Genomic DNA, 17231 nt, shown 5'->3' with positions numbered 1-17231 from the left:
ATCATTTGGTTTGAAAAAAATCGGTTTATTTTATACAAATAGTTTAATTAAAAAACCGATTTAGATAGATCAAATAACTACCTCTAAAAAAATTTTATTTTTTCTGCATGTTATCGCTAAATTCCTAAATGATGAATTTGATACGTTCTTTTTTGCATCCTTACTAACTTTACCTATAATGACTTGAATATAGGATGTAATGGCAACCCAATCAATCTATGTATTGACTCTAGACAAAGATGTTAACAATAAAACTCCTAAAATTATTGTCCAACATCCAATCAATTTCATCATAAACATCAAATAGTGTGATGAAAACATAAATTTAAAAAATACATTTGAAATAATAAATTTTATTAAGAAATACAAATAAAACGAACATACCCAATTGAAAGTTTGATATTAGTTCTAAAAAATTAGAAGAGAATGAATTTGAGCATAAAGAAGGAGAGGAAAAGTAATTGTTTTATCCAATTTAAATTAGTTTTTTAATCAAACCATTTATATAAAATAAATCAATTTTTTTCAAACTAAATGGTAACACGTGTCAGCCATCCAAAAACAACTTAATATGAAGTCTAGCACAGGTGAATTTCTGCCTTTTAATTATTGAAGTAAGACGAAGAACCATTTTGATAGTAATGTCATTGATTATCTTTATAAAATAGTCCAGCTCAAAAGGAAGAACCGAGCACTGGATGAAATGAAATGAAATGGATGTGGAGGAGTGAAGACGTTGAAGAAGGATGAGTGGATAAACCTAGAATCCATGGCTGTGTTCAAACTAACATTATCCACATGAATAAGGCTATTACTTGGATAGGATGAGGAGCAGTCGAGTAGTTAAGCGCATTTCAGAATGCCTCGTGAAGCCACACCTCCCAAACGAGGAATCAACGCAGTTGTGCCACTTAACTCCGTGGGATATTGTCCCCTTGTCCATTCATTATATCCAGAAAGGCCTTCTTTTCACGAAACCACAAAACCAGCCACAAGATTTCACCCATAATCTGTTGCATAATCTGAAAAATTCCCTCTCTCTTACCCTTCTCCATTTCTATCCACTTGCAGGCCGCCTTGTGACTCACCAAACCCAAGACCCTCCCTCTTATTCTGTCTCTCTTGATTGCATCAACTCTCCAGGAGCAAGATTCATCCATGCAATCTTAGACCTCACCGTATCCGATATCCTCTCTCCTGTCTATGTCCCCCCTACTGTTCACTCGTTCTTCGACCTCAACAAAGCAGTCAACCATGACGGTCACGCCATGCCTCTCTTGTCTGTCCAAGTCACTGAGCTAATCGATGGTGTTTTCATAGGCTGTTCCATGAACCACTGTGTCGCTGATGGCACTTCTTATTGGAGCTTCTTCAACACGTGGTCTGAGATATTTCAATCTCAAGCCAAAGGGGAAGATGTTAATGTTGTCAACATTTCTCACCGACCAATCCACAAGCGCTGGTTTCCAGAGTTAATTAATCTTCCCTTCAAACACCATGGCGAGTTTATCTGCAGATACGAAGCACCCAAGCTGAGAGAGAGGATCTTCCACTTCACAGCTGATTCTATCGCGAAACTCAAAGCCAAAGCCAACAAAGATTCCAGCACCAACGAAATCTCTTCGTTCCAGTCATTGTCAGCTCACGTTTGGAGAAGCATAACACGTGCTCGCAGCGTGCCGTGTGATCAAAGAAGCGGTTGCATAGTGGTTATAAACAACAGAACGAGAATGGAACCGCCTCTGCCGCAAGAGTACTTCGGAAACTCAGTTAACTCTGTGAGAGCGGTTACAACAGCAGGGGAGCTGAGTGAGCATGATCTGGGTTGGGCAGCGGGTAAGGTGCACGAAGCTGTTGCAAAATACAACCACAGAGTGGTGATGGATTGGCTCAACCAGTGGGTGCGATCCCCTGCTATTCATCAAACCGGTCGCTTCATTGATCCGTACAGTGTGGTGATGAGCAGTTCTCCAAGGTTCAATGTTTATGGGAATGAATTTGGAATGGGGAAAGCCGTGGCGGTTCTGAGTGGATATGCCAACAAGTTTGACGGCAAGGTGACGTCATATCCTGGCCGTGAAGGTGGGGGAAGCATTCAATTGGAAGTGTGTCTTTCTCCTCATACAATGAGCGCCTTGGAATCTGACCAACACTTCATGGATACGGTTTCTGTGTTCAATCCCCTCCACTAGTTCCAATTCTTCGTAGTACTTACTCTCTCATCGTTATCATTATCGTTAGTTAGGTCACTTGTTTATGCCTAATGAGCAATTGACATTTATCTATCTACTTTACATGACACACAGAAACTTTGATGGATTTGTTGGAGAATTAGCAAAAAGGATATGGGTGATTAAAGTTGGAGGAAATCGTTACCGTGTGAATTTTCTTAGTTACCATCAAACAAAAATAATAGAGAAAGAAATATTAAGAGTTATTTAAAAAGCCAGGAATCAAAATTCTTTCGGGAATTGAATTCTATTTTGTTTAGATTCTTTCTTGTTGCCCGCCCTTGTGTTCTTTCCAATTTCATAAGGGTTATATTTAAGTGGTTTTTTTTTTTTTTAATTTTAAAAGATGATGAAGAGGAGAGAAGTGAGCAATATGCTGTGCTGCCATTTCAATTTAGAATTGAGTAATATTTTGTATAATGTAAAAGGCTTGCCTAAATGATATGAGTGCTGGGATTATTTCAGAATATGCTATTTTTTTTTTGGTGACTTTCAGAATATGCTATTTGATGTGGTGACAGTGGTTTTGATTTCATCCTTTAATATATATATATATATATATATTTTCTATTTAACTATGAGGTTCTATATGTCTTATGGTTGATTTTATTTAATGTGATTTGAAATTTATTAATTATTTAAAATGTTTTTTGTAAACAGAAAAAGATGTAAATATGTGGGGATATCCAATCCAGTGCCCATCCTTCAGGTCAAAGACAGCGGTCAACCAACCAAGTGTTGCAATGACAACCCTACCAACACCCGAAGTAGCTTAGTTAGGATATTTGACATTATCTTTTGTGAATTCTATCATATAAAACATAGTAATCCAAAAATGTTATTTTAAATTAAATTATTAAAATTAGTTATTAATATATTTATATATAAATATATATAATTTAATTTATTTTTAATATTATTTTATATTAATAACTAATTTTAATGTATACATAAAAAAATTTATTAAAATAAAATAAAAAAATTTCTTATTTTTTAACTTTAATTTTTTAAATACGATTTTCTTTTGGAGTTAGGGCGAGTTCGCCGCATCCCGGATAATTCTATAATTTTTATAGAGTTTGTCTAGTCTCAAACGAATTTTACTTCAATTTTTGTTTAAATACACGAAATTTAAATTTTTAAGTCATTATCATCGTATCCAAGAGTATATAGGGCTGCGTTTGTTTACAGAGACAGGACACTGAGACAGAGACACTGAGACACAAAATTACGTTTGGCAGAAGAGACATGGACAGAGACAATGTGTCCAGAGATACTGAATTAGTGTATTTTGTATCAATCCTTACAGGAAAGACACAGAGACACTAATAAGGGGACACAACTTATTTTTTATTTTTTCTTTCATTATTTTTGTTAATTTTTTATAATTATATTTTTTATTATTATATTTTTCATCTTAAATTTTTTGAATGAACAAAAAATGAGAATAAATTGGATTTTCATAATTTGTTCTAGTTTATCACCAAAAAAATATAAGAACACAAAATTTTGTGTCTCTGTCTCTCAGTGTCTTGTTCTCAGTATCTTGTCCTGTCCTGTTCTCAGAATCAAACGCAGCTTAGGAATATACAAAAATATACAAACAACAAACATGATTTCTTCCACATTGTCGGTGGCAATAATAACCAATTTCATCGGCTCCAGAAATATATAAATGTACAAAAATAAGTAATATTTAATAAAAAAATTTTTTTATTATAAATAAAAAAATATTATTTTTTCAATAAAAATATGACTTATTCTTGTGTATTTTTATATATTTCTATATACTCTCATAATAATGATAATAATTGCTATTATTCATTGTAAAACTTAAATTTTCGAGTTAGCTATTTTTTTTTAAATTTAAAGTGAAATTTGTTAGGTTAGACAAACTCTATAAAATAATAAATTTTTTTATTTTATTTTAGAAAAAAAATCCATGCATAAAATGTACAAGCGAACACTCGGCAGTCGGTTGGATGGTGCACGGAGCCCCTCGAAACATTATTGAAAAATAAAATAATAATATTTTAAAAATAAAAAATAAACAAAAATAATATAAATTTATTTTAATAATTAATAAAATATTAAATAAAAAAATTAATTTTTTTTATCTTTCTTAGTATTTTTGAAAAAGAGTCCAATTAAAAAGTTAATAGACTATTTATACAATGTGTATAATAGACTATTGAATTATAGAATAAACATCTCTCATATTATCTAGAATAACTATTAGAGTCTTTTTAAAAACTTAAAAGTTTCAGCTTCTAAAAAAATAATATTAATAATTATATTCACTAAACTTCTATTATACACATTGTACAAATATCGCATAAGGACACTCGTTTCTTTTGCCACCCTCTCCGTCTCCTTTATATAATCAGACAACACATGCGTCCCTGGCCGCTTCCACTTCAACCCCTCTTAAAATTGATTGATTAAACGATGAATAGCACATCCCCTGTTTCGGAATGCTTCGTGAAGCCACACCACAGCACGCAAGACTCAACACAACTGTGCCACCTAACACCATGGGATCTTGCCATGCTCTCCGTCCATTACATCCAAAAGGGACTTCTCTTCAAGAAGCCACAAAACCAACCTCAAAATTTCACCCAAAATCTATTGCACGATCTCAAACACTCACTCTCTCTTACCCTTATCCATTTCTATCCCTTGGCTGGTCGCCTTGTTACTCACCAAACCCAAGACCCTCCCTCTTATTCTGTCTCCGTTGACTGCGTCAACTCTCCCGGAGCAAAATTCATCCACGCAACGGTGGATCTCACCGTATCTGATATCCTCTCCCCCGTTGACGTCCCTCCGATTGTTCAGTCGTTCTTTGATCATGACAGAGCCGTCAGTCATGACGGCCACCACGTGTCCCTCTTAACCATCAAAGTCACTGAACTAATCGACGGCGTTTTTATTGGCTGCTCCATGAACCATTCCCTCGCTGATGGCACTTCTTACTGGAACTTCTTCAACGCTTGGTCTAAGATCTTTCAATCTCATTCTCAATCTAAATTCAAAGGGGAACAAGACGTTGATGTTGCCAACATTTCCCACAAGCCCATTCACAAGCGCTGGTTTCCACAGGGTTGTGGCCCAATAATCAATCTCCCATTCAAACACCATGACGAGTTTGTCTGTAGATTCGAAGCACCAAAACTCAGAGAGAGGATCTTCCACTTCAGTGCAGAATCCATTGCCAAGCTGAAAGCAAAGGCAAACCAGGAATCCAACACCACCAAGATCTCTTCATTCCAATCATTGTCAGCACTTGTTTGGAGATGCATCACTCGTGCTCGCAGATTACCGCATGATAGAAAGACGAGTTGCAAGCTGGCAATGAACAATCGAAGCAGAATGGAACCTCCTCTGCCTCCGGAATACTTTGGGAACGTACTTCATGCGGTGAGTGCAGCAATGACAGCAGGGGAATTGCTTGAACATGATCTGGGTTGGGCAGCGTGGAAGATCCACCTGGCTGTTGTGAACCATAATAATGGAGTGACGCTTGAGTTTCTCAAAGAGTGGTTAAAGTCTCCAGTGATCTATCAACATGCTCGGTTCTTTGAACCGGCTAGTGTGATGATGGGTAGTTCACCGAGATTCAACATGTATGGGAATGAATTTGGAATGGGGAAAGCGGTGGCGGTTCTGAGTGGATATGCTAATAAATTTGATGGGAAAGTAACGTCATACCCTGGCCGCGAAGGAGGTGGAAGCGTTGACTTGGAAATGTGTCTTTTTCCAGATTCAATGTGTGCGTTGGAATCTGACCAAGAGTTCATGAATGCGGTTTCTGTGTCTAATTAATGTGCCCTTCATGCATTTCCACCTTGTTGCTTGAAGAATAATTGCTAGCTGCTTCAGTTTATGTTTTCTTTTCTCTTTTCTTTTTAATGTTGTTTGTGAAGTAGATTAAGCCTTATATGTGATGCTGCCGATAATCAAACTTGTTTGTTCCACCAAAGATTTCGTCATTTGATGTTTGTGTGCTGCTCAACCTGTGTTTGTACGGTATTGAATCGTTTTTCAGTGCTTTACTGTGTTAAACTGTTAATTAGGCATGGTTTGGGGAATTTTTTTTTTTTTGGAGAGGTGACATTTCGATTCTTTTTTTATAAATAAAAAAAAATAAAACACTAAAAATGCACTCTAATTATTTTGCACCGACAACAATGCTCTTAAATTTTATTATTAACAAAAATATTATCAAATAATTTAAAAATGCGATAAAAATGTCTAAAATATTATTATTTTTTTATAAGTAGAGAATGATTTTGTATTTGACAAATTATTTATACATTTGATCCAAAATTTTATAAGAATACGTTGATAATTATTTACAAAATATATACAAAAAATTCGATAAAAAATTGATCTCTAATATTTTTTATTTTTGAAAAGTATTATTGATGGTTGACAAAAAAATTACAAAAAAAAATATATATTTAACAAAAAATCATCAAATTTTGAAGATAAAAATATCTCATTTTTCTAATCATGCTTACAAAAAAATGTTTTAAAATTCAATCTCTAAAATACTTTTTGAGAATACATATTTAATGTTGGGCATTTTTATCGCGTTTTAAATAATTTGAGGACATTTTTGTCGATAGAAAAATTTGAAAGCATTTTTATCAGCACCAAAATAATTCGGGTATATTTTTTGTGGTTTACTCAAAAAAAAAAAGACCCTTAATTTTTAAAAGTATTAGTATTTTTCAAACTATTTAAGAAGTTTTTTTTTTAAATGAGTTTATACTTATTAAAATGAAAAATTTATATAGTTTTATATCTAAATTTATTTTTATATTTATGTTTATTATGATCCTTAAAATCTTAAAAATGATTTTATCAAATATAATTATTATTTATATTTATTAAAAAAATTAATTTAATTTATTAAATATATGTACTGCAGGTTTTAAAAAATAATTAAAAATCAGTTTTGATAAATTGCTTTCAGAAAATAAACACTTTACCAAAATAAACACTTTTAAGTATAGTTTTCATCTTTAATTAATTAATGATAAAAAAAAAAAAACATAGAACTTGGATGGTAGAATGAGTACCAAATTATACTTTAAAGACGGTAAAAGAATGAATATTAGTTGAGACTGAGTATTGTGTTAAAAAATCATCTCTCTCCTATTAGCAAAGGACTACAATTCTTCAACGATGGCGGGCTTTAACTTATAATATTACATTATTACCTGGAAGAGGTAAAGTGTTGACCTTATTCTTTTGATTTTTAGTTTATGGACATAATGATTAATTGATTATACATCATCATGCCTTACACAAAGTGGTTGTTATATCTTGAAATTTTCAGTTATGCACTTATGCTTTATTTATTTATAGAGAGGATGTAATTCATCTGTATTGTCAAATTTAAGAGTTCTAATCCCATTTTTCTTGTACGTCTCAACCATATATTATTTTACTTGAATCGGTTGAATAATGGCATACTGCTTATCCTATATACTAGGAAGATTATAGACTGAATCATTGAGTTCTAACTTCTAATCACTAAACAAGATGAGTTAATTTACTTTTCTTTCTTTTTTTTTAAATCTTTCTATTTTCTATTGGTGATTTTTCATTACTAGATTTAAAAGTCCATTATTTACCTTGCATTCTCATAGAATGGCAGACTAACAGATACTCTAACCTACTACTTGTTATGGTGCAATCTGCGAGGATTAAAATTAGAACAATGATAATACACAAAGAAAAAATTTAGGACCAGCATTTTTGTTGAAATCTGAACAGCACTTAATCATCAAAGAAAAAATGATTAATCCTACATCATTAGATCTCATTTCACACTATTAAAAATATTAATAATAGTTAATTGATGACTAAATATCACAAATTCTACTGACCACCTAACACTCCTCATACATAAATAGATGGCTGAACCAAAGAAATACAGATTTCATAATTATTTTTGTTAGAATCTAGCTTTTAGATTCTAAAATTATAATAGGTCCAAGAGCATCGTTTTTAGAGACGTGTGGGTTCATAAAAAACGTAATCTGCCTCGTATATATTTGCCTAATATTCTATATATATCTCACATTAATTTATTCAGATTTTTTTTAAATCCACCCTTCAAATAATATAAATAAAGAGCTTAATACATGTCTAAAATATACTATTTATTCCTATTCTTTAGGATAAATATTTTTTTTATTTTTGACATTTTTTTAAGATATATCGCACATTAATCATTTTTAAATCTCAACTAAGCCTCATTCATTAATAAAATTGGACAAATCAACCCTTGCAATTAGTTGACAACGAGTTGTCCGTCTGATGTGTCAGGTGACGTCTGATGTGTCAGGTGGCATATGATGTGTCAATGCCAAGTGTTGTGTGTCAATTCCAAATGGTTATAGGGACTAAAACACCCCTCTCCTATTCCTCCTCCTCCTCCTCCTCCTCTTTTCTCTCTTTTTCAGACCCATTATCATTACTATCTACCTCCACAGCCTTAAAACTCTTTTTGCATTAACTTTGACAATATCATAAAGCTAGTAATTCATATATCATTAACAATTTAGCATACACTTCGTATATACAAGAAGACAAAAATTGGGGGCAACCGAAAGGCCTCAGTGACGAGCTTGAATATCTCACTAGATGTCATGTGGGGGCTCTTGTAGCGCTTGCGAAAGATGAGGCAGGGCAAATGGCTCTGGACAGTGTACCAGTCAAGGAAGAAGGAGTTGTTAGCGGAGGCAGCATAAAGGATGGTAAGGCGGCAAGGATCTTGGTGACGCAGAGAAGATTTAGGGTGAGCTATTGAGGGAGGTTGGATGAGAGCGAGAAAGAAAAGAAGAGGAGGAAGAAGGAACCACAAAGGTGGTAACTGTTGGTGGTAAAACAGAGGGAGAAGATGGTGGTTCTGGAAATGGCGTGATCAAGGAAGAAAAAGAGGAGAAGAGGGAGAAGATAAAGAAGAAAATAGAGGTTGGTTCGGCGAAGGTGGTGCCACGTTGATGGTCATGAAGGTGAAGTTTGATGATGATGGTGATGGAGATGATAGTGACTAGCCGAAGAAAAAGAAGAAGAAAAATTTTGAAATCCACCTCATCAATATTGATTTTATTAGCTATGAGAAAAATTTGGATTTCATGGTCAGAATCTTTATCATCAGTATCATTTTCGAGATCCTTCAATGATATCACAAGCACCTTCTCCTTCTCCTTTTTGATGATGTCCTCTTTCTTTTTTTGCAGACAGTCAGACAATGGCCAGATTTTGTGCAATTGTTGCAGATTACATTACTTTGGTCTCTTTTGAAGTCCCTTAAAAAAAATTTTTTTTTTGCTTTTCTTTTTAATCTCATCAGCCTCTTTAGTATTTTAGCAAAGAATACGAGATTATTATTGAAAAAAATATCATCTTCTGTTTCTTCGTCCTTAGAGGAAATCTTTGACTTCAAATCAACTTTTTTTTTTTAGGTTTTTGGCTTAGGTGAGTTTGTTCATAAGTCAATAGTGTTTTTCTCAACTCATTATAAGAGATTTTTTTTTTCAGATTGTTCCCTTAGTAAAGTAGTGCTCTTGGTCTCCCTTGTTTGATAAGGCTTCTTAGAATCTTTCTCACAAATTCTTCTTCGTCGTGTTTCTTCTCCATAATATCAAGATTATTAATAATAATGGAGAACCTTTCAAATAATATCTCGTTTATGCCTTCATCTTCCTTCATGAAAAACATCTAATATTCTTTCATAAGCATATCAACTTGAGTTTCTTGAACTTGTTCAATCCAGCCCTTCTGAAGTGAGCAGCAGCTTATCCTATATTTTCTTTGTAATTTTTCACCTTGAGACTTTTCTAAATTTCTCAAAAATAATTGCATAATACATCAGATTAATTGCCTTTCCATTTTACTCGATTTTCTTCTTGTCTTCGCCATTCCATTCATTATCTTTCTTTGGAACCACATTTTATTTTGCATTGACATTGGTAGGAATTATCTGGTCCATCGAGGATAATCTTTCATATGTTGTAGTCTGTGGATTGTACGATGATCCTCATCTTTTCTTTTCAATAGGCATAGTTATTTAGTTAGTTTCATTGAAGTATGGTGACCTATTATTGAATTGTCTTTGCGTCAGAATATACGTCACAATGTTAGTTGTCATGGATTGTTAATCCCAAATTGTTAATTTTGTCCCTTAAGTCTAAACTCTAATACCAATTGAATGTTCTCAAATGACATGAGAAAGGGAATTGAATAAAGGAACCACTTTTTATAGCTTATTAAACAGGATGTGCAGAACTCTTAAATTATATGATTATTTTAGTTTTACTTCATCTCGACAGTGTAGAGAAGGGAAAGAATGAGAGATAGATAGAAAGAGTGACACAACGACGGCTGATTTAATCAACAGTAAATTCGACGATAAATTTAAATATATTTTTTTAAGTTATTTAAAAATTTAATATATAATTTTAAATATTTAAATTCAATAATATCTAAACTAACAAAATTCAAAGTTTTATAATTTTCTATAATAATTTATCTATAATTTTTAGTTAATATCTTTGACTAAAAATATAATGGCCAACCCACAAATACGATGCTTAAAACTACGCTTAATATAACATCAATGAAGTCTTTTACAACAACCATTAGTTTATCATTGAATGTTTGCATTACCATATCTACAAAACAGCTTGCATTTTCTTGCAAATACATACAAAAATAGAGACAATTATAATTAGATAGAACAAGGAACATGTATGAAGAATGATAGAAAATTCAAATAATGCATATATTGCTACAAAAAGTTACAAACGGTATGGGCTCATTTTTATTGATATGGAGGTTTTGTGTATGTGTTATCTGGATATGGATGCATGGGAGCACAATACACAATTGTGGGGCAGTTATTTTTCTAATGTCAGGTGCCACAACTCGGACGGTCCGAGTTGTTTGAGCGTCCTATTTTGCAAGCAAATCGGTAGGTCTGATTTGGGGAAGGAGAGATGATGAAATTCTGGATGATGGAAATCGTACCATCCGAGTTGTTGGTGGTGTTGGTTTTTTTTTTTGTTGTGTTATGAAATCGGAGGGTCCGACATGTAATTTTTTATTATTTTTTTGAATTCAGTTGAGGTAACCGCATGGTCCGATTTGGTTGGGACTTTAAATAAAAGTTGGTGAAAACTGGATCAGAGCAATCACTCTCGCATCTTCTTCTTCTCCTTCTTCAACGGTCCTCTGGTTTTTAGTTCCTCTCTGTCGTTACTTGTTTATTAAAGGAGCCAAAAATCTAAAACTCAAGTTTATGAGGTTGTTAATGTGATTGAGAGAAATAAGTGACAGAGTGTTATTGAAGGTGTATTATTTTGGTCAGATTTTGTTACAAACATCTGAAGGAGTAACATTTATTTGTGAAAATTCGTTAGATTTGGTGATTCCTTTTACAATCTCATTTGAAGAGCTCAAGGGTGTGATCTGTGAAAAGATTCATTCTGAGAGGGCAAGAAGGATATCATGTATTCTATACAGAAATCCTATACAAGTGTTTGGTGGATTTGTCCAGTTTCAAACGAAATATGTAACGGACGAAGCGAGCATGCAAGATATGTTTTCCATGTATATGGAAAATCGGAGTCAACTCTCGTTCATCGAGTTGTATGTGGAGTTTGAGCAATCTGAGGCCGACCGGAATATTCTACGGGGGGATTACAATAGCGACAGTGAAGAAGAGTTCAAAAGCAACTACGAAGTTGTTGGTCCAGATGGAGATGAGGTTCCAGGTGACGGAGCTATGGCTCCGGATGTGTCTGATGTGGCAACTGCTCTGGCAAACGATGTGCCGTTTGAGGAGCCATCATTCATGCAAGTTTTGGATTTGGAAGCCATGCATGTTCCGAAGTTTCCGGATTATATCAATGCAGGTACGTAATTCTCCATAATTATACGAAAGATTGGTTACCTATTTGTGTATTTAACTCTAAGATAGTAAATTTATAAGAGAGTTATTGATTTAGTTAAATTTAAATTAGAATTTATTAGTTAAGTAGTAAACTAGTTAAATATCCGTTAGTATTTATGAGTTAATTTAGTAAATTAAGTAATTATAAATTGGAATTTATTAGTAAATTAGTTTAATTAAAATTGGTTAAATTGGAATTTATTAAGTAAATATAAGTAAATTAGTTAAATTAAAATTTGTTAAATTGGTTAAATTTAGTTAAATTAAAATTAAGTCAATATAAATAAGAATTTATTAGTAAATTAAGTAAATATAACTAGTAAATTAGTTTAATAAAAATTGGTTAAATTGGAAGTTATTAAGTAAATATAAGTAAGTTAGTTAAATTAAAATTTGTTAACTTGGTTAAATTTAGTTAAATTAAAATTAAGTCAATATAAATAGGAATTTATTAGTAAATTAAGTAAATATAACTAGTAAATTAGTTTAATTAAAATTGGTTAAATTGGAAGTTATTAAGTAAATATAAGTAAGTTAGTTAAATTAAAATTTGTTAACTTGGTTAAATTTAATTAAATTAAATTTAAGTCAGTATAAATAGGAATTTATTAGTAAATTAAGTAAGAATAAGTAGTAAATTAGTTTAATTAAAATTGGTTAAATTCGAAGTTATTAAGTCAATATAAGTAAGTTAGTTAAATTAAAATTTGTTAAATTTGTTAAATTTCTTTAAATTAAATTTAAGTGAATATAAATAGAAATTTATTAGTTAATTAAGTAAATATAACTAGTAAATTAGTTAAATTAAAATTAGTATCTGTTAGTTGATTAGTTGAATACAAATAAGTATTTGTTAGTAAATTAGTTAAATATAAATAGTTTGGAGGGTTTTATTATAATTGATGTAGTAAAAATTTGTTTTATCTTGATTTTCGAATGTTTAAATATTTATGTTTTTAAAATTGGTTGTATGGCTGTTCGCAGAAATTTCTTTTGTCGCAGATGGTAAATTTGCCGTTGGGATGGAATTCAGTTCCAGGGAGGTTGTTATTAAGGCGATAAAAGAGTATACTATACGAAGAAGCGTAGATTACCGGGTGTATGAGTCTGAGCCGTTGACATTTTATGCGAAGTGTACACAGTATGGGTTAGGGTGTGATTGGCTTATCCGGGTTAGCATGATTAGCCGGAAGTACTGTTGGGTTGTAAGGAGGTATAATGGCAGTCACACATGTACCAGAGCAACAATTTCTCAGGTTAGTTGCTTTGACCGGCAGAATGAGGTCTTTGAAGTGCGTGAGATGCCAAGTGGACTGGAGTTTGCAGTGGACCTACGTGGCCTTCGATGTGACTGTGGTGAGTTTCAGGTGGACCGGATCCCCTGTCGACATGTGTTTGCATGTTGTGCCAACCAGCGACTGGATTGGCAAGTGTATGTTCATGATGTGTATAAGATGGACCAAGTTCGGCGGGTGTACCGAGCAAGGTTTAGGCCACTAGGTAACCCCACTACATGGCCTTCTTACAACGGACCTCGGTTCATCCCAAATCCGTTCCTAAGACGCGTCGGAAAAGGTCGCCCAAAAATGACGCGATTCTTGAATGAGATGGACACACGAATGTTATGTCGGCCTAAGCGATGTACGCTTTGTGGAGCTGAGGGGCACAGCCGTAGCAGATGCTGTCAGCAAGGTGGTGCAAATGCCAACAGAGATCATTAGTAGATTCTTATTCTGAGATGACATTATATATGTGACATTATCTATGTGGCAATATATGGTTTGTCATGAGTTGTCAATTTGAATTAAGCAAGTATGTTATATGTAACATGTTCTGTGTTGCGTTATAAACTACGGCAACCCAGCCTTACTCTCCATCTGTAGCATTTTATAATATGACATCAAACAAAAAATAGTCCACATATTTAATCCCTTCAATGAGTTCATAAATACGTAAATTCTCTAAACAAACCATCTACTAAAACATAGTCCGTAGTCCAAATCATTAATACATAATTACTCTAAACAAACCATAGTCCAGATCAGTATTAATACATAATTACTCCAAGTCATGCATACATAATGCCCAACACATGCAAAGAATTCTAAACATTGTACACATTTTTTAAAGCATAAATAAGAGTATTACACCACAACTACTTTCTCATTGCCCACTTTACATCATTCACAAAATTCTTGCATTTTTTTGCGGCCTTTTTGAACACAGAAGACGTGTAGCGATTAGCGCTACGACGTGGTGGATCAATCCTCAGATTGTAACCTTTGCCTTTGTCATCCGGAGTTTGTGCCCGGCCTGTATACAGAAAAATAAAAACAATTGAATATCATGACATTAGGTAGTCAAACCAACATGGATACCACTTATGAACACAAAATAATAAAAACAATTAAATATTATAACATTTGGTAGTCAAACCAACATGGATACTAGTTATGAACACAAAATCGAATATGTAAAGGAAAATACGAAGCATAATACCATCATTGCGGGATTCCTCATCCTCATCGAACTCCTCTATTTCATCCTCATCATCATCATCCTCGTCATCCGGGTCATCTACTAGATATGCATTAGTCTCTTGCTCGAGTGGGTTATCATCTTCTTGAAGTGGTCCCATGTCAACACGGTTAGGATTTTGACTATTAAAAACTCCGCGTCCACCTACACTTCTACTAGAATCGACAGATACGAACCCTCCGGAAGTGACAGATGAGGTATGGCACGGGAGCCTCGCATCCAATGAATACCTACCTGCCAAGAAATCAGGCTGATTGGCATATTGTGGTTGTCTTGCATCTGCAGCCATGAACTCAAGCAACTGACTAAAAGAACCTCCTTCTCCTGGTTCAAACTGTGACATACCCCAATATTGTTGCGGCATTGGAACGGACGGGGAGAACTGTGTCTGAAGTACATACTGGCTTGAGAACTGAGGTTGTTCTTGTGGAAGTGGATTCGAAGTAGGAGGTGGCACCGGCTGGGGCTCCAGTTCCTCATTGTCATTATCCGCATCCTGACTATCCTCATCCATACCCTCACCACCATCATCCATATCCTGATTACCCTCATCCATATCCTGATTATCGTCATCACTTTCTTGACCCACAAGATTCGACAAGTTCAAGTGGTCACCATATTTTGACCGGTACCAGTACATATAAGTTTCCAATGGATGCTGTGAAGGCATGGGAAGCTCAGAAAGAACGTAGTGATACCTGTTTGTCCAATGCATAACCCAACTTGAATGACTCGGTGTTGTGGCCCAGTTAAGATTCTTAGGACCAGTCAGTACTTCTCCATGCGCCTTGTCAAGATTCTGCTCCTGCTGAGGTACTCCCTGAACGAAACCGAACTGTCGCCTGTACCTATCGGTAGCATGCCACTCGATACATTCAAATGACACCAACGAAACAGTAGCGGACCACACAACCGATTGCATATAGATCTCAGGAGGAATTATGTTCGGATTCACGCGATCCACAGCATATGCAACCCACACAAACTGGGAAAAATAAAAGATACTCATGAATACAACCCAGAACATCAATAACAATAAAAATGCCTCATAAAAATGCCCCAAAATCATAAATCTTTAAGTAAACCACACCTGGCCTTCCTGGAGTTCATCAAAGGCCTTCCTAAAGTGAGCTAGATTCAAATATCTATATCGTCGATCACCACGCTCCCAGTTACGCCACCTAATATCATATATTCAATTAGCTAAACTGAATTTAAAATGTAAAGCTACGAGTAGATTGTAACGTAACATTACCTGTTGGCTAATAGAAAACTGTGGAGTTCTCTGGGGAGCGGCGATAGATATGGCAGTCGGATCCAAGCCCAACCGAGCAGAAGTGTTATTGGACCATCTATTTCCTTACAATTATAACGAGATGCCCTGCATAACCCCCTGTAGAGGTGTGCAAGGCATGCCGAACTCCAACTATAATGTCCAATACTGGCAAAATCACGAAGCAAGGGTAGAAACTTCCAGTGCACACCTGCCCCAGATTTATCCCCAAACAAGATCGTCCCGATCAGCAACATAATATGGCACTTCACGTACCTCTGTATACTTAATTCATCAGTCAACTGAATGTTTTCTTTTAGCTCCCACAGCCAAGTCAGTTTTATACAACATCCTCTACACTTTGACTTACGCGGTGCCACTCCAAATTGATGCAAACATTCTGCCTCCAACGCTGAGAAACTACTCATTGTCATCCCAGTAACTGGAAGACCATTCGTCGGGAGACCAAGAATTAGAGCCACGTCTTCAAGAGTTACGGCACACTCACCAACTGGAAGGTGAAACGTATGTGTATCAGGGTGCCACCGTTCTATTAGAGCATTCACGAGTGCTTTCTGATTTTGTACGACACCAATTTGAGATGCATGATAGAAGCCAGTAACTCGTAAATGGTCTTCCACCCAATCGTTGTACCGATCCGGAGAAAGTGGATGGTCACAGGTCAACATTCTTAATTTCTACAAAAAACAGAACAAGTAATTAGTCAACTCATAAACTATTGCTAATTTATTACTACAAAGTAAGAATTTTTAAACTACAAACACTTATTAACAAAATCTTCACAACTAACTCAACAACAAATATTATTTGAAACCAAACATCTGTTATAAATTATTTGACTTAATTTGACTAAAAGAAATAATTACTACTTCCAAAATGAATTATTAATAACATTAACTAATACATACAAATACATAGATTCATAATACATACATATACATACATTCCTAATAAAATCTCAATAAAATTAGTACATTAGAGATACTGTTTGTTTTTTTATTTACGACATATCAATAATTTTTTTAATATATAACATTATTATTATGGATTTTATTAATTACCTATTAGCTATTACTTAAATAAATTTAAACATATATTTCAAAATTTTAAAAAATATTAATAATTATCGTAAATATCTTCTTAAATTCATTTTCTAATAACAATAATAATTAACTGCTCTAACAATGATAATTAC

At 34.0% G+C, this 17231-nt stretch overlaps 3 protein-coding genes across 3 annotated transcripts; 2 read left to right on the top strand and 1 right to left on the bottom strand.

The window, feature by feature from the left end:
- Window positions 1-645: 645 nt before the first annotated feature.
- LOC107605848 (putative acetyltransferase At3g50280) lies at window positions 646-2508 on the top strand. The gene has a single exon (XM_021106250.2). It carries the CDS (start codon window positions 825-827, stop codon window positions 2190-2192), a length of 1368 nt encoding a protein of 455 aa, XP_020961909.1. The 5' UTR covers window positions 646-824; the 3' UTR covers window positions 2193-2508.
- A 2111-nt stretch (window positions 2509-4619) lies between these two features.
- On the top strand, window positions 4620-6213 carry LOC107605847 (putative acetyltransferase At3g50280). Its single transcript, XM_016307768.3, has one exon. It carries the CDS (start codon window positions 4680-4682, stop codon window positions 6054-6056), a length of 1377 nt encoding a protein of 458 aa, XP_016163254.1. The 5' UTR covers window positions 4620-4679; the 3' UTR covers window positions 6057-6213.
- An 8146-nt stretch (window positions 6214-14359) lies between these two features.
- LOC110264346 (uncharacterized) lies at window positions 14360-16449 on the bottom strand. The gene is made up of 4 exons (XM_088493055.1): window positions 15998-16449; window positions 15833-15923; window positions 14704-15727; window positions 14360-14517 (listed from the first exon to the last, which is right to left on the bottom strand). Exons 1-4 carry the CDS (start codon window positions 16447-16449, stop codon window positions 14360-14362), a joined length of 1725 nt encoding a protein of 574 aa, XP_088349181.1.
- Window positions 16450-17231: the final 782 nt, after the last annotated feature.

This window comes from Arachis ipaensis, chromosome B7 (genome assembly GCF_059453495.1).
Source record: "Arachis ipaensis isolate K30076 ecotype BB chromosome B7, ASM5945349v1, whole genome shotgun sequence".
Taxonomy (NCBI): Eukaryota; Viridiplantae; Streptophyta; class Magnoliopsida; order Fabales; family Fabaceae; genus Arachis; species Arachis ipaensis.
This window is presented reverse-complemented; position numbering and strand designations above follow the sequence as displayed.